Here is an 18,639-nt window from a genome sequence, read left to right on the forward strand (position 1 = left end):
TGAAAACCTCAGCAGAGAAGCCAGCCACAATGGGCAGGTAATAATTGAGTATTAGTTTTAACCACTAATCTGTGGTGACTTGTTACAAAGCAATAGGAAATAAATACATAAAACTGTTGGTCATCAAGGCAAAAAGGAATCTAACATTTAAAATAATCATTGTTATGTTACATATTAGTCTTCTCGTAAATCAAAATGAAAAGATGATAAGTATGAGATTTCTAGGTGAATTGTGATCACACTCAGTGTCTCAGTCATGTCTGACTCTGTGCGACCCCATGGACTGTAGCCCGCCAGGCTTCTCTGTCCATGGGATTCTCCAGGCAAGAATACTGAAGTGGATTGCCATTCCCTCCTCCAGGGGATCTTCCTGATCCAGAAATTGAACCCTCCACTAGTGCCTCCTGGGAAGCCCCTCTAGGTGAATAGTTACTTCTAAAAACAGTCATTTATAACCTTAATCCACAGAGCAGGAAAATAAAGTACACATAACTTTAAAACATACATAACAGGTCCAGTACAACAGAAAATGTTAGATCTGCTTAACTCTGGATGCACAGCCTGCGAGCACAGCAGTTACTTTTTCACTCACAGTTTCACTTCCCTGGAGCCCAGAGTTTTGACCCTGCAAGGCCAGAAAGGAACCAGTGTTGTTCATGTGCCAAGGAACTAGTATTCTTCTTCAATTTTTGTGATTTTGGAGATTTCTTCACATTTGTCAAATTCAAACCCTCGAAAGAAAAAAGGTTGCATAATTTTTAGGCTAGCATATTTAAAACACTGCAGAGGAATTCTCTTGACCTTCGATTTTTGAAATCATGCTTTCAGATTAAAATACTCAAAATATTATCATACAAATAAGCCAAATTTATATTCATACTATAATATGCACAAGAACATGGAGCCAGGTGAAATTTACAAAAGTCACATTCGAAGACATCTGTAAATCCCCACAGTTCAGCTAAACCTCTGGCTTGCTGGTGGTAATTTTTCCTCAAACATTTGCAAACTGACATCATCCTGACCTCTCACTGAGAGCAAAACTTGGTGGCCAACCAAGGCAAGTATCCAGAATCGACTCTGCTATTCTGTCAAACAGACAGCATGCCAATAGACAATTTATAATATGCCAGGCTGTGTCCCTGCAGAGTGTTCTGAGTTAGACCAGATGCCCGTGTGCAGGCTCACTCCTGGGTCAGTACGAAGGGTAGGCCAATGACATTCAAGCTACAGTAAACAGATTTCTTCAACAATCAGAATATGTGCAAGATAAAGAGACAGAGAGGAGCTCAGCCATAATTCCATCTGGCTCAGCTGATATGTAGAAAAGGGGAGGAAGAGGGTAATGTGAATACATTATTGTATTCTTAGACCAAAGAAACCTTTTCTCACAACAGCTCTATAAGCAAAACAGAAATGGCAAAACAAAACAGCCCCACCCATTCAAAAGTGACCATATGAGGATGAGACATTGAAATGGAAGCTCAGACACAATTTCTTTGCCTATTTTGACCACTGTGAGGTTTTTAATGAATTCACTACAATGCCACTTTACACGAAGTGTACATTCTGATCCAGGGCAGAGTCAGTCACCAGCTAGAAGAGTCAGTCCTGTGGGAAAAAAATTAGCTGCCACTGAAAGGAGGGTTACTTTTCAGGTTACTACATCTGGAATTAGAGTGAATATATACACACAGCAGCAAAAATAACTGAAGATTTGGTGATTCCAAATTGCTTTAAAATAAGTGAAAGTGAATGTAAATATACCTCATTTCTGCTACTCTCTTGTGATGTCTACATCTTGGGCCAACTAGTCCCAGTGAGGCCCAGTTGGACAATTCTGACAAGAGCACTCAAAGTGACTCATCAGCAGTCACAAGTGCAAGGACCACAAGTGCACAGAATCCACCATAAGCTTTGGTTTCTTTTCTTGGTGATTCTGAAGAGGGTGCCACCTACATTCAATACTAGGTTTTCAGATCTCTCCAAGGAAAAATTCTGCCCCATTGTTAAACAGTTACTCCAAAAACCTCACTGCACAAGTGGCTCATGAAATAAACTCACTGGGGGATAAAATCTACCAAAAGATTATTCTGATATTAAATACTGATATTTAATAAGCAACAAGAGAAACTAGAGAAAGAATGAAGATAAAAGATCTGTTGAACAGGTTTTGTCAATGGTAAAACAAATAAAAATATGCTAGTTTGGTAGTAACATTCTTTACTCACTGATCCTCCCATTGGTGACCTACTTTTATGCAAAGAATTCCTCTTTTTCCAGAGCAGTTAAGTGACACTTCTAGGTGAATCAGCAGTAGCCTAAATGCCTGAGTATCCCATATCAACAGGAATATAAACAATGAGACTTCTATCTATAACATTTCAAACAGCACAGTCTTTGGAGTTAGACAGATATGACTTAAAATACCACTAGTAGAGTGACTGTGTATGTTACTTAACCTCTGTTTCCTCATATGCTAGATGTTGATAAGTATTTGTTTAATATGACTTACAGGTAATAAAACCATACATATATTGCAGTGCAGAATATTTTTATATATAGCTGGGTGGTCAGTGAGCACAAATTCCTTATTCATCTTTTCCAGTCCCCAACTAATTTTAGACACATGGAATTAATTGCACCCCAGGACTCTCCTGCCATCTGAAATGACTGGGTAGAGAAGACAGAAAGCCTCACGTAAGATTTTAACAGGTTGATCCAGCAGTGATGATTTTCAGAGTTGAGTGGTTTCTGTCCCCATTTTGCCATGCTATGACAACATGACTCACTCTCTCTGTGTAACTGCAAGTATTCCAGGAGCTGCAGATGGGCATTGAATTTCCAAAAGCGTCTGGCAAAAATTTGCCATTATTAAAATCAAGTACTCTCCTGGCAAAATCCCACAGGAGTAAGCACTTTTCTGACATAATTTTCTCCCTAGATTAAAGGTTTGTGAACCAAAGCACATATTAACACACAGGTCAGTGTGAGACAAAAATAGTTCACATATCAAACTGTCTCAAGCTTCGAGTCAGGAGAGGGAGGGTAACAGTTCACTCCCCTCGCTTCTGGCTCACAGCTGGTAGCAAAGCTCACCTGCCCTGCTCTCTGTAGAGAGGCCCACAAAGACTTCTCAGGAATTTGTTCAGCAAATGTCTACAGCATCCTTATTTAAAATTAAGCCCTTCTGCTGCTGCTGCTAAGTCACTTCAGTCGTGTCTGACTCTGCAACCCCATAGATAGCAGCCCACCAGGCTCCCCTACATGCTGCCCAAAGCTATGATCCAAAGAATTCTAGAAACTCCTTGATTCCCCACCCCCTGTTCTTAATCTGCAATCTGCCTCTGGTGACTGCTCAGCACTGACTAACACCAGGCTCCACAGATAAATCTACCTTCAATGTACATGGAAATTCTCTCAATCCATCTCTGTTCTATTCTGTTCTTATGTATTAATTTCCTGAAGATGAGCATGAATTTAGAATGTGAAACTATGGATAAAAAGACAGCAATATGTCAATGAAAACACGTCACAAAAATATAGGAGGGACAAATACTGTACCTCTGAAAGTCCTAGCTACACAGTAGTTGTTTGGGAAGAAACAATTTATCACAATTTACGAGATAAAATTCTGACTTCTGCAACCCTATTTAAGTCTCACAGAAAATGCATGTGGAGACAAACACACTACACAAAACACATGCGCTGTCCAACACATACATCCTTCACATAACGAGCAAACTAACCTTATGCCTCCTTAAAACCTAAAACCAGTGCATCTACCAACACCAGTCCTTCCTGTACAGTAAGTCCCCCTTTCCAAGGCTTCTGTAGCTAGATTCAGTAAATGAACATGTGCTTTGGAACATACTGAAGTATTATTTAAAGTATTATCATTTAAGTTAAAGACAAGAGGGCCTTGAAGAGGCTGCTTCACATCTCATCAAAGCCTTAGAAACTGTTAAGAGGGAATCAGACTTACTCTATGTGCAGGGAAATCCTCTTACAATGAGTTCACACAATGCCAAGAAAGGTGACTAAGGGCAGGATTCTTCCCCCCTTTCTTTCTCCCCAACCCCAGCTTGTCCCAGGCTTCACCAAACCCTCACATCCCTAGTCCACTCATTCTAACATCGCCATGGCCCAACCAGACAAATGGGTTCCCAGCCTTACCATCATTCATCTCCTCTGACAGCCCCTACAGAAGAGTTACCACAGCAAACAGCCAAAACAGACTTTGTCTTTGGGGTGGGGGTGGGGGGTCCACATTCTATGATCTCATCAACTCTGAGAAGAGTTTCTAGCAGATCATATCACATTAGTACAATGCAAAACTAATATTAGAAATAGTAACTGGATTAACTAATGTGAACTAATATCCAGAAATATAAACTAGATACTTTACACTGTAGATAGTCCAAGGTATAAATAGTATGGAGAGCATACAGAGGTGACCACCATAACCCTGAAGTCTAAGAACTTTGAAAAACGACACTCCTCTAGGGTTTCAAAAGAGGACTTTCCCTGTAGATGACATGGCACAAGCCCTTCCTCCTTGAGTCTCATAACATCACTCCCTACAGCACCGTCTTATTCTCGGGCCTACTCTATTTCTCTACAAAGCTGTGCTTGAACATCCCACACTTAAGACAAACCCTCATTTCTCAAACAATTTTATAGTCAAGTCTTCATATATCTGAAAAGAAAAGGGAAACTAAAACAATTCTCTAGTGCTCTTTTTCTAGAGATGAAAACACATAAGATTATAACTCAGTCACAGGTACTACATATACTCAGTGTGCCAGATAACCCTCGTCATTGTTAATGACTCAGTAAAGCCAGCCACATGATAGTGGTGGAGTGGGTGAAAAATGCATGACTTTGTGGAAGGCCCCTTGACTGCCATCTCACCTCATGTTGAGAAACAGCTTCATTTTTTAGTATAATCAGGTTCCCAGCACTCTGCCCACTTTGGCCTGTGAGGTGCCTGCTGTCACCTGCCGCTGCTTGGGCTCCCCCAGGTCCTGGTCCTGTCTGTGCCCCTGTGTTGTAAAACATGAAGGTATCGCTCCCTGAGCCTGCTGTCAGGCAGGCCTTGTAGCAGTAGGTCTTGGTGAGGGAGCCGTTCCCTCGCACTTCGATGAAGTGCGGCTGCACTTTGAGGCCGGGAGGTATCCTGGCGTCAATGTTGTTGTTGGCCTGCTTGTAGAGTTCTGCAGGGCACCTCTCCCTCACTCCACAGAAGCCTCCACAGCACGTGGTGCCATAAGCAGTGTAGCGGTAGCACTTGATGATGCTCAAAACAATGATTGTCAAAAGAAATATAAAAGACACTGTGCTTAGTGCTATTATGAGATAAAGTGTAATTTCAGAGTATGTCCGAGGACTTTTCACGTGTCTCTGAGTGTCAGGGAGGATTCTGGAAACCCTATCCACCACGGCTACTGTAATGGCCACAGAGGCTGAGAGCGATGGCTCTCCGTTATCTCGGACCACCACGGTCAGGTTGAAAGTGGTTCCAGTCTCGTCTCCCATCTTCCTGGTAGTCCTAATTTCTCCAGTGTGGAGCTCTACTTTAAAGAGGTCCAGGTCAGAAATCTGGGACAGATGGTAAAAGAGCCAAGCATTTTGCCCAGAATCTGAGTCCATGGCTATGACTTTAGTGACCAGGTAGCCAGCAGGGGCAGTTCGAGGCACCATTTCAATGGCTACTGATGAATTGGTTGAGGTAGGGTACAGGATGTGAGGGGCATGGTCATTCACGTCCACTACATACACATTGACGGTCACAGTGCTGCTCAGTGGTGGGCTCCCATTGTCCCGGGCCTCCACAATCACAAAAAACTCCCGAAACTTCTCATAATCAAAGGAGTTGACAGCATAAAGGCTGCCACTGGCACTGTTAATGGAGACATAGGAGGTGACCGGCAGCCCTTGAACCTCCCTCTCCAGGAGGGAGTAGGTCACCTCAGCATTCTCCTTTTCATCTGGGTCCGTCGCTTGCACAGTGCAGAGCAACACCCCGGGCAAATTGTTCTCCTCGATGTAGATGGAGTAGGAGTCCTTTGGGAAGCTGGGGGGGTTGTCATTGATGTCAGAGATCTCAACCTGCAGTGTCCGCTGGGACGTGAGCTGTGGTACTCCCCCATCAGTGGCAGTCACTGTGATGTTGTAGGCGGCCACCCGCTCCCGGTCCAGGGGTCCACTCACCACCAATGTGTAGGAGTTTCCAAACCCATTCAGTCGGAAAGGCAGTGCAGCCTCCAGGCCCAGGCTCACTTTCCGGTTGGGACCCGAGTCTTGGTCATTGACACTGAGAAGGGCCACAACAGTGTTGGGGGCAGCGTCCTCGGGCACCGGGCTGTACAGGTCCGTGAGCACCACCTCTGGTGCGTTATCATTCACGTCCACGATATCCACCAGCACCTTGCAGTGACCCACCATGGGCACCGGACCCCGGTCAGTTGCCTGCACATAGATCTGGTAGGAGGAGGCCTCCTCGTAATCCAGCGCTCCGCTGACCCGCACTTCCCCCGTGCTGGCGTCGATGCTGAAGAGCTGTCTCTCCCGGTCCGACGTGTAGCTGCTCAAGGAGTACGTGAGCTCGCCATTGGAGCCCTCATCCGGGTCGGAGGCATTCAGCTTCACCACTAGCGTGCCTGGGGGCGAGTCCTCTCGAAGGTGGACGCGGTAAGTGGACTGGTCGAAGGCGGGAGAATTGTCGTTAGTGTCCAGGACTCGCACCGAGATCTGCGCCGTGCCGGAACGGGCTGGGCTGCCCCCGTCCACAGCTGTGAGAACCAGGTGGTGCAAGACGGCCTGCTCGCGGTCTAGGCCCTTCCGCAGCAGCAGCTCCAGCACCTTACTGTTCTCTTGCAGGGGTTTCAGGTCCAGCTCGAAGTGCTCATTGGGGCTGAGCTCGTAGGTCTGCACCGAGTTGGTGCCCACGTCGGGGTCCTGCGCGCTCTCTATGTGAAAGCGCGCTCCAGGGGCCACCGATTCGCTTACCTGCAGCTGGTAGTCGGGCCGCGGGAAGCGGGGCGAGTTGTCGTTGATGTCCAGCACCTCCACCTCCACGGCGCTCACCGCCACCGGGCTGTGCGCCAGCACTTCCAGGCTGAGCAGGCAGCGAGGCCGCTGCTCGCACAGCGCCTCCCGGTCAATGCGCTCGTTGACGAAGAGCGCTCCATTGGTCAGGTCCAGCTCCAGGTAGCGCGGGCTGGGCGCACCCAGGTGGTGGATGCGCAGGCAGCCCGGCCCCAAGCGCCGCAGCTCCAACCCCAGCGCACGAGCCACGTTGCCCACAGGCGCGCCGGGTGCCTGCTCCTCTGGCACCGAGTATCGCAGCTGGGAGGCCGCTGGGCCCGGCAGCAGCAGGAGAAGCTGCAACAGCAGCAGCCAGGACATGGGCGGCTGGAGTCGCGGATGCACTGTCGCCCCGGGTCTGATGCCCGCCAGCTCCATAGCCACCGGCCACGGCGGAGGCAGCCGGGCAGGGCCGGAGGCAGCAGCTTCCCCAGCCTTGCTCCACGCCCCGGCCGCGCCTCCGCCTCCGCCTGTGCCGCCCAGCGCCCGCTCCCCCACACCTCACGTGCCAGCAAACGCTAACAAATGCCAGGGGCCGCTCCCCTCGTGGGCCCTCCGGAGGGCTCCTGGCCCCGCCGCCAGCCCTGACTCCCCATATCCCAGCTCATCCGCTCGCCACCGAGTCGCTCTGCCCGGCTTCCCTTCCTTGCCGCCGCCGCCGCTGGTCCAGGGGGAGGGAAGAGGAAGCAGAAGGGGAGGGGGAGGAGTGCTCAGCAAGTCCGGCTCCGATTCCGCACCTAGGTGGCGGACGGCGACCGACCCAGTCAGCCCAGACGCTCCAACCACTCCAGCCCCAGCTCCTGCACCGTGGACCCGCCGTATCCCCGCAGACCGCGGGAACACGGCCACTCCCTTGCTCCCTGCCCCCACTGTCCTGTTCAGCCCGTCTCCACGGTCCCTGGCTGCTGCACCGGTCTTGTAAGCAGATTCTAGCAAAGACTGCTAAATCTCTAGGACTCGAGCTATCAGCTCCCAGGAAAAGATTTCCAAGCGCAATTCAAGAAAATACACAGAGGGCCTCAGCTAAGTACTGGTGTCTGGGCGGCGGCTTCACGTTCAAAGAAACAAACGCGAGAGGCACTCTGGAGGATGACGGGGAGTGTGTCTCCGACCCCAGCATTTCCCCTGAATACTCCTAAATACTGCAGAAAGTGTTCAACTTCTAGAGCAGAGGGAGGGGGTGGGAAGTGCAGACCTAAAACTAGCATCCTGGGATCCAACACTCGATTCTGCTCCTGGCTGAATGGCCTTTGAGTGTGTGCCTTGGCAAATAATCAATATTTCAGGTTTTAAAATTCTTTAAAAATATTGGTTCCATGAGGCTGCAGGCTAAGCTCTTACTTGACCACTTTTGATCATAGTCGGGAGAATCTGGTAAAATTTTAAAGAGTTTCTTCCTTCAAGCTTTTCCTCATTTTACTTCAAATCTTTTTCATTTATCACCCAAAACATTTTCTTTGTTCTTTCAAGTGATTTAATTTTTTTTCTTTAATGGATGACAGTGTCAAGAGTCTGCAAAACCATTACATCAAGATAGTTACTCTTGATTTCCCAAGCCTGTCCAGAAGTTGGAATCCATTAATGCATTGCAGTGAAAAGTCTGCTGTTATTAAGCAAAATGTGGGAGGTTAGGATTTATCTTACACTACCAGGCAGCAATTTCAATGGCTGAAGCTCATATTCCATAAATACGAGGCTCCTCTACACCTGCTGGTCTCTGCAGGTGTAATACACCCCTTGTATTGCTGCAGAGGCAACAAAAGGATAACCAATTGCCTTCAGTGAACAGAAAGGCAGAAGGATCAGAAGAAGCCTTTCTGTGCTGTGTCATTGCCTCTTCTCTGTTCTGAGCATCCACTTTCCCCAGGCCTTCTCATCTATCCTACAAGAGTTTAAAACTCATTGCCCCACTTGTTAAAAAAAAAAAAAAAAAAAAGCACTCCTTCTCTTCTTTCAGCATCCTCTCGTCCCTTGATCTTCTGCTGTGGGTCATTTCCTAGCTATGAACTGCAACAAAACTAGAACAAGACCTGACACTTGACATGCTTTGCTCCTTCAGGGGGTGAAGGGGCCAAGGCACCCAGGTTTCAAAGGCCTGGACTAGGGCATCTCTTCTCCCCACACCCCAGGTACACCCTCTGACAGCTCCACAACCTAACTCATTTTACTCCAGAGAAGCCCCCAGCTTCCTTCTCTCTCTTCCTTCTATGTCTTCTATGTGCTGCTTCTTATTTGCCCTCTTTGTTCCCTCAAGGGTGCAGAGAGGGAAGCAATTTCCATCGCATTCTATCTCCTTTCCTAGGCTTCTGACTTCTCCCTCTGTCAGCTTCCTTCCAAAATGTCCCTATAGTAACTCTGTCTGTGTTTGCTGTGGTAATTTGATCTCAGAAAGCCTTAAACTTTCAAGTGGATGAATTGTAGGTCTGGCCTATGTCTTCACCCATTACTTATTTCTGAAAATAAATGGCTCATAAGTGGAATCAAGTTAGGAGTTGTCAGGAAGAATGACCTTTTCTTCCCTCATCTCCTCCCAGGCTTTCATAGTCACTGCCACCTCTGCCCACAACTCAGGAACCTGGTCACTAGGCACTGCCCATGCATGGACCTGTGCCCCTGACAAGATCACAGGCTCTTAAGAAGAGATGAAAATGACAGAGGCTTGTTAATGTTTTTAATGGAAGCCTCCGAGTGTCAACTCAGGAGAAAAATCAGGCCTCTCCTCTTAGTAATCTTGTCATCTTCCAGCAAGGACATCTGCCAGGTTGTCCGTCTTGATGCGTCAGGATCATAAGCTTCAACTAGTGCTTACTCCCTCAGTGGCTAAGAAGGCAAACAGCACCAGTGCAAAGCATCCACCTTTTCACAGATGTACTGAAGAGATGGTGTACTCTGTATTTGGCATTACAATGATTTAGTTCCTCATATACTGTACATGTCTCATGCCAACCTTACTAGTTATTGGAATGGGACTGTTTAGACTGCTGGCAGGTGCCCTGTCCATGAATATTAGTACTAATGCATCAGCCACACCACTATGCACTCCTTCCTTTCCTCAGACCTTCAAGAACCTCTACAGAAAAGCAGAGTAGCACCGTGTAGTAATACAGATTTTGAAGTCAGTCACACCCCTGCCAATGACTAACCATGTGGCCTTGGTCATGTTCTATAACTTAAACTTTAGCTTACTCATTATAATTGGGGAAGACAATTTTAAGTAAACTCATAGAATCATTACAATTACATGAAATGATGTATATAAAACAATCTTAGGGAGATTAAAGAGGTACAAACTTCCTCTTATAAAATAAGTCACAGGTATGAAACATACAATATGGGAATATAGTCAATAATAATGTGATATCTCTGTATAGTGACAAATGCTAACTAGACTTATTGTGGTGATCATTTTGTAACACACAGAAATATTGAATCACTATGGTGTGCACCAGAAATTAACATAGTGTTGTATGTCAGTTATACTTCACAAACACACAAACTCATAGAAGAAGAAATCAGATTTATGGTTACCAGAGGTGAGAGGGTAGGAGACGGGGAGTTAGATGAAGCCAGTTAGAAGATGGGCTGCACACAAACTGCCAGTTATAAGGTAAGTACTAGGGATATAATGCATAAGATGATAAATAATATAATTGATACTGCTATATATTATATATGAAGGCTGTTAAGAGAGTAAATCCTAAGAGTTCTCATCATGAGGAAAGAAAGTTTCTTTTTCTTTAATTTTCTATCTATATGAGAAAATGGATGTTCATTAAACATTGTAGTAATTATTTCATGATGTATGTAACAAATCATCATGCTGTGCACCTTAAATTATACAATGCTGTATGTCAGTTATAGCTCAATAAAACTGGAAAGAGAAAAACAACCTACATAGTAATTGACAAGTGTTATTATCATTATTATTGTTATTATCAAAATGCAACAACTTCTTATCATCAGATAACCTCCTTAGTTGACAGTCTGTATATAGCACGGCCCTTTAAAGTATCGAACAAAGATTAGCACCTGTAACTATGCCAGACAGGAAGTCGGTGATGATGGGGAAGATGAATGTGTACCAAAGTTAAGCTTATCCTATATTTTGAAAACAAAAACCAGTCCTTTTCTATATCATCAAAGAAAAGGGACTTACGTCATGAGAATTCCTTCAAGGGATTTGTTTCCTCACAAGAGATTCACCTTTTTTAAGATATGTGAAGATACGCTAGCAACAGAGTACAGAACTGTTGCCAAACATGCTGTAATGTCTAACGCCCAGTGTAGAGATTGGCACAGAGGTACTTAATAATGTTTCTTGAACAGAACTAAATTTACAACTTCACTGTACAATTATCTCAAATAAAAATAGCTTCATCTTTTCTCTCCCCCTTTCCAAATCTTATCTATATTTCAAGATCCATCTTAAAACCTACCTAATCCATGAAACATTGTCTATTCTAAACACAAGGTCTTTTTATCTCTCTAAATGCTGACATTCAGAATTCTAAATGTGTCATTTTTTAATTCATCCAAATGCTTTAATATTATTTCTTTATCTTAATTATAACCAACCTACAAGCAGAAGCCATGTTGTATGTGTCTGTATCTTTTTCACAGTGTAGGAAACCTCTCAATAAATAAGTGAAGGGTGTTTCTGCTTCCTCAGATCCTTTTTTAGCAGATATAAGAAGAGCTACCGCTTCCCTTTTTTCCCCAGATCTCATGGTGAGAGGGTTCAACAGTCCGCAATGATTTAACTTCCTTTAAAATTTGAAATTCAAAATATTTCAAACCTGGAACTAATTACAAAGTTGCTGGACTCTTTAAGAAAGGATCTGTTCAGAATTATTATATTATCACTCTTTCTACTTTATAATTATAAATTATAAAAAAAGATATTCCCTGCTCATAACTAACAAAGAAAGTAACATGATATGAGAAGCACCACACACACAAAAAAACAAAAAGCCATGATTTTGTTTACCCCCATGTTAGCCAAGAACTCTGAAATAGTCTCCCTTAATTATATCCCTTAATTGTATCTGTGAAATGCATCTATCGTGAAGTCACTGGACACAGGAGCGAAACCAATCAGAACACAACCCAGGTAAGCCTCTGAGAAAATACTGGTGCTCAGTGAACTCTCCTAATTCACATCCATTTTCCTTTATTATTAGTGTCATTACAAGTCATTTTACTTTGGGGAAGCAAACAATCTAGAGTCTTTTGATCACAAGGTGTTCTCATTAGTTGGATCAGGCTTTGGGCTGACCATTATGGGAATATCTGTCAAATAGGGAAGGTTATAATTTTCAGCTTTAAGGTGTGTATTTTTGTTGTTCCACCAACTGAGCACATGACATATACTTTAAAAACAGAGACAAATGAACATCCCAATGTTTAGTGTGGTCCAAAATAGTTTAAAAATTCCATCTTGTTATAAAGGAACTGCATTTCTGATCTTTATACATCTTGAAGAGGAAAATGTTTACAAATATGATTATAGCATTCTTTACAGGTACAGCATCCAATGATTGGAGAGATAAAAAAAGATTTTTCATTTAACATGATGGTTGAATTTTTTCCACAATCCCTTTCCTCCAGAGGGAATACATTACCTCCTAGGGAAAGATCCTTTAAGTCTTTAGTTCTAAGAAATTAATATACTGTTGATTCGAGACTGAGGCATCTGAAAATTGCTTAGAATAAACAAAGGAACTCAAACTATCTTTGGATAAATAATAAAAAGGGAGAAATACACTAGAGCTTGGGGGCAGATAGTGTAATATAACAGATAAAATCAAACTATTCAATTAGAGAGCTTTGCTTCTCTATCACTATTTTCAATTGAGATGGCCTACCAAAAATCACAGAATGTTAAAGGTTGAGAGAAATTTAGAAAGTATCTCACTCAAATTCTTTATTTTTCATTGAGCAAAATGTTTAAGTGGAACTTGAACCTCAAGATCAGTGAGGAGATAGGAAACATAAAAGTGCTATAAGTGAGCCAAGGAATAAATGATCTTCTAGAGATCTAGAGGAACTTACAGATGTGACTAGAGTACCAAATTTCCTATTTTTAAAAAAGTGCCATTGAGTCTGATATAAATTCCTTCAAAACTATTGTTACTAAAGTAACTGTTTTTGAGCACGTAGAGACAGAGGCATTCATACTAGGGACCACTTTAGCTTAACTGAAAACTGGTAACATCAAACCAACCACATAAACTTTTAAAACAATTCCACATGGGCATTTTAGATTTTCAGTTGCTAGAATAATTGACAAGGAAAATGCTACAGGCACAGTCTATTTGGAATTCATGAAGACATTAAATAAAATCCCCCAGTATATCCTTACAGACAAAAGGAATGAAGAAAGGCTATGGACAGTATAATTAGATGATTTCATAATTATTTGGCTAACAGTGACAAAAAGTGTTTATTAGTGGAATGTTTCAGCCTGAAAGGAGAATTCTTGTAGGTGACTGCAGAGATTTACCATTGGCCTTAGCACTTAGTTATTCAACATTTTATCAATGACTCAAAGCAAGGAAGCATCAATTGTCCAGGCCAATCCAGCAACAAGTTGACCTTTCTGGAATGAGAATACCAACTGCCTGGAGTAAGACATGTTTCTAATTCACTAAAATTAGAACCAATATTCTATTTGAGACTCAACGCATGCCAGAAATTGGTAAGTTTGTATTTAAGTTAATTTCTGGCTTCCGGTATTGCCATTAAAACCTGTTCCAAGTTTCCATTCATCACTCAAGGCCTTTTATTTTAATAGAAAAACTTGTTTTGGCCCTGTTTCTCCTCTTCAATTCTTGGGATTTTAGCCATAGAATAAAATAAGATGGTAATTTGGCACTAAAAAAATACCCTTGTTCCCAAGTAGATTTTAGCCAAAGCAGTCATCGATTTGTACACATTTTTTTTATATTTCAAAAAATATAGATATTGGTGAGGTTCCTGGAACTGGAACTGTTTTCCAAGATTGACCTAAGCTTGGTCTAAATGAAGGTCACAGTGTCTTCTTTCTATACCCATTGTGTTTGCTGCTTGGAGAAAACAAACATACACCTCCACCTAAAAAGGGTGAATTCTCAAAAGTATCTGTTCATATATACAGAATATCAAGTAATTATTGGCTTTTTGGTTCCTCCTTGCCATGTTGATGCCTTAGCACTACGTTTACATATTGTTTCTATATGTATTCGGAGAAGGCAATGGCACCCCACTCCAGCACTCTTGCCTGGAAAATCCCATGGATGGAGGAGCCTGGTGGGCTGCAGTCCATGGGGTCACTGAGAGATACGACTGATCGACTTCACTTTCACTTTTCACTTTCATGCATTGGAGAAGGACATGGCAACCCACTCCAGTATTCTTGCCTGGAGAATCCCAGGGATGGGGGAGCCTGGTGGGCTGCTGTCTATGGGGTCGCACAGAGTCGGACACAACTGAAGCGACTTAGCAGCAGCAGCAGCAGCTATACATATTATTTCATTTAATGCTCACAAGAGCACAGTCCCCAATCAAGTTGGTACTGATGAAGAAACTAGATACCCAAAAGGTGAAGAAATTTAACAGAATCTTCAGGAAGCTCTTTTCCATGCCCTTTTTTCTTGAGCTAGAAGTACCACCTCTGACCACTACACAGGCACTCTTAATTAAGAATTACGAAAAAAAAAAAAAGAATTATGTTACTGCCTCCAGCAAAAAGTTCCAAGTATTTTATATGAGCTCCTGTCCAACTCCTTTTACAACTATAATTTTTTGATCTTTTACAGACTTCAGTTGGAATATATATATATATATATACACACACACATACACATGTGTGTGTGTGCTAAGTTGCTTCAGTCATGTCTGACTCTGTGCGACCCTATGGACTGTAGCCTGCCAGGTTCCTCTATCCATGGGATTCTGCAGTCAATAATACTGGAGTGGCTTGTCATGCCCTCCAGGGGATCTTCCCAACCCAGGGATCAAACCTGTGTCTCTTATGTCTCCTGCATTGGCAGGCAGGTTATTTACCACTAGTGCCACCTGGGAAGCCTAAACACACACACACAATGGTTTGCCTTAGCAAAACTGCGATACAAAACAGATTTGTGTTTCATTTCTTCTTTCAGTACCATCTTCCCACCTACAATATTGTGCCTGAGTAATTGAGTTTTACAAATGAACCTCTTTTTTGGCCACACTACATGGTTTGCAGGATCTCATCTACAATATTCTGCCTAAGTAATGGGGTTTTACAAATAAATTGGATTAGGGATCTTAGTTCCCTGACCAGGGGATGAACCTGGGCCCCCTGAAATGGAAACACAGCATCCTAACCACTGGACTGCCAGGGAATTCCCAGACTTTTCTAATATCTCTTTCATGTATTTGGTGTGATGGATATTGTTACATAAATTCTTCAGCAGTTATGTGTACATTATAAGGTGGGTAAAATATAAATTCTCTAAATTAGCCAAGTTGAGATGTATCCTGTGATATGAAAAGATCTTTAAGGTATTTTGATGAGCAATTACTGTTATCTAAAACTTTTATCAAAGTTAGAAACCTCTCAGAGTTACAAGAGACTTATAGATTCTTCATTTTTGTGGTATCCTCAGAACTTTTTACAATGCATCTTTTAGGTAGTAAGATTCTAGGATTAAATTCCACTAGCAATTATAGACCCAACTCCACTTGAAGGTTTTTAATCACATTATATGCTTAGGTCATACACCTAGGGAGGGTCCTCTTATAATAATCCTGCTTAATGTAAACCAGACTCTTAAGATTCAAGATCTGGCTCTACTGTTTATTATGTGTCCTTGGGAAAGGTTTTTGCGCTTTCTCCTGCGCGCGCACGCGCTCTCTCTCTCTCTCTCTGTAGATCTCAGCTTAGTAAAATAGGGGAAAACAGTACTTAGTGGTACAGTTTCTGCTAGGCATTTATTGAGATAAAGCATGTAAATTTTCCATTTTATGCATTTTCAATGATTATTAGCCAGAAAAAAAGAGGGCACAACATAGGGATAGAAGTCTCATAAAATTATCAAAATAACCTGAGGAGAAAGAAGGGATGAGTGAAAAGAGCAAAACCCCAAGTTTCTGCATTCTCTTTTTGCATTCTTGACTGATGGAATTCAGGAGAAAAATCTAGTACTGAGACGAAAAATCTAATACTGGTTCTACTTATTTAGCATCTCTGATCTAACGGTCTCAAAGATCTTAAAATCACAGGATCCCCACCAGCTTGCCTACCCTCCATGGCCGACAAGGAAGCAGCCTTTGATGACACAGTAGAAGAATGTGTGATCAATGAAGAATACAAAATATGGAAAAAGAACACTCCTTTTCTTTACAATTTGGTGATAACCCATGCTCTGGAGTGGCGTAGCCTAACTGCACAGTGGCTTCCAGATGTAACCAGACCAGAAGGGAAAGATTTCAGTATTCATTGACTTCTCCTGGGGACACACACACATCAGATGAACAAAACCACCTTGTGATAGCCAGCGTGCAGCTCCCTAACGATGATGTTCAGTTTGATGCTTCACACTACAATAGTGAGAAAGGAGAATTTGGAGGTTTTGGCTCAATTAGTGGACAAATTGGATTAGAAATCAAGATCAACCTTGAAGGAGAGGTAAACAGGGCATGCTATATGCCCCAGAACCCTTGCATCATTGCAACAAAGACCCCATCCAGTGATGTTCTTGGTTTTGGCTATACAAAACATCCTTCTAAACTAGACCCTTCTGGAGAGTGCAACCCAGACTTGCGTCTCTGTGGACATCAGAAGGAAGGCTACAGGCTTTCTTGGAACCCAAATCTCAGTGGGCACCTACTGAGTGCTTCAGATGATCACGCCATCTGCCTGTGGGACATCAGTGCTGTTCCAAAGAAAGGGAAAGTTGTGGATGCGAAGACCATCTTCACAGGGCACACAGCAGTAGTAGATGTCTCCTGGCATCTGCTCCATGAGTCCTCTTTGGGTCAGTTGCTGATGATCAGAAACTCATGATCTGGGATACTCGTTCTAACAATACTTTCAAGCCAAGCCACCCAGTTGATGCTCACACTGCTGAAGTGAACTGCCTTTCTTTCAATCCTTATAGTGAGTTCATTCTTGCCACAGGATCAGCTGACAAGAGTGTTGCTCTGTGGGATCTGAGAAATCTGAAACTTAAGTTGCATTCCTTTGACTCACATAAGGATGAAATATTCCAGGTTCAGTGGTCGCCTCACAGACTATTTTGGCTTCCAGTGGTACTGATCGTAGACTGAATGTCTGGGATTTAAGCAAAATTAGAGAGGGACAATCCCCAGAAGATGCAGAAGATGGGCCACCAGAATTGTTGTTTGTTTACGGTGGTCACATTGCAAAGATATCTGATTTCTCCTGGAATCCCAATGAACCTTGGGTTATTTGTTCTATATCAGAAGATAATGTCAAGCAAGTGTGGCAAATGGCAGAGAACATTTATAATGATGAAGACCCTGCAGAAAGTGTGGCTCCAGAAGGACAAGGATCTTAGATCATGTCTGCACTTCTTGTGATTTTTGGACTCCCCTGTTCTTTCTCTCTACTCTGAGATTGATTTAACACTGGTTTTGAGACACAGACTTACTTTGGTTATCCCTCTATAATAAATTCTATCAACAATGTTATTAGTCCAAACAGAAGGTGTTTTCTAAATATTAACTGGTGGCTTCTTGATTCAGCAGAGCCACAGACATATATTTAAATTTTCTTTAGGAATTTTCTAGTAACAGAGGTCTAAGTTCAATTCAGTTCAGTTCAGTCGCTCAGTCATGTCCGACTCTTTGTGACCCCATGAATTGCAGCACGCCAGGCTTCCCTGTCCATCACCAACTCCCAGAGTTCACTCAAACTCACATCCATCGAGTCGGTGATGCCATCCAGCCATCTCATCCTCTGTCGTCCCCTTGTCCTCTTGCCCCCAATCCCTCCCAGCATCAGAGTCTTTTCCAGTGAGTCAACTCTTCGCATGAGGTGGCCAAAGTACTGGAGTTTCAGCTTTAGCATCATTCCTTCCAAAAAGTAGCCACAAAAAAGAGGGAATATCCTGTGTGGTTATTTTTCTTCTTATGCTATATGCCCAGGTTTTTCAGACTCATTTAAGTAAAGGCTAGAGTGAGTAAGAAATAGAGCCAAGTGAGGTAAGTGTCTGAGCCATGAAGTATAAATACTACAAGATGTTGTTTTTATTCAGGAAATAGAGGAGATTCAAGTCATACAAATTCCTACATGCTGAACTTTCCAGGATGCACATTTTCTTACATAAACCAGTCTCCTCTCAGTTTCTTCAGTTAAGTCAAAACAATGTGTTCCTCCTTCCCCATATATTTTTGCTTGTTGGTGTATTTCTTGAGCTGTTTTAATATTATTTCTTTACTTTCTGTGAAATGGTTTTTTAAAAAAACTTGGGACTACCAAGTTGTAAAGATGTATGTTTTTACCTGATAGTTATACCACACGTAGACTGTCCAGTTAAATTGAGAAGAGTGAATCAATAGCTT

At 43.0% G+C, this 18,639-nt stretch overlaps 1 protein-coding gene and 1 pseudogene across 2 annotated transcripts in view; one reads left to right on the forward strand and one right to left on the reverse strand.

Annotated features, from left to right (window-relative positions):
• The window catches only part of PCDHAC2 (protocadherin alpha subfamily C, 2), a 49,765-nt gene extending 41,898 nt beyond the window's left edge, over positions 1-7,867 (reverse strand). The window contains exon 1 of one of the 2 annotated variants that reach the window (XM_040239887.1): positions 4,915-7,867. In XM_040239887.1, the coding sequence (XP_040095821.1) occupies positions 4,915-7,467 (2,553 nt within the window). In that variant the 5' untranslated portion in view covers positions 7,468-7,867. The remainder of the gene's footprint in view (positions 1-4,914) is intronic. The other variant, XM_040239886.1, reaches the window with a different exon arrangement.
• An 8,473-nt stretch (positions 7,868-16,340) lies between these two features.
• LOC120863555 lies at positions 16,341-17,633 on the forward strand (annotated as a pseudogene).
• Positions 17,634-18,639: the final 1,006 nt, after the last annotated feature.

Source organism: Oryx dammah, unplaced genomic scaffold, assembly GCF_014754425.2.
Source record: "Oryx dammah isolate SB20612 unplaced genomic scaffold, SCBI_Odam_1.1 HiC_scaffold_5, whole genome shotgun sequence".
NCBI lineage: Eukaryota > Metazoa > Chordata > Mammalia > Artiodactyla > Bovidae > Oryx > Oryx dammah.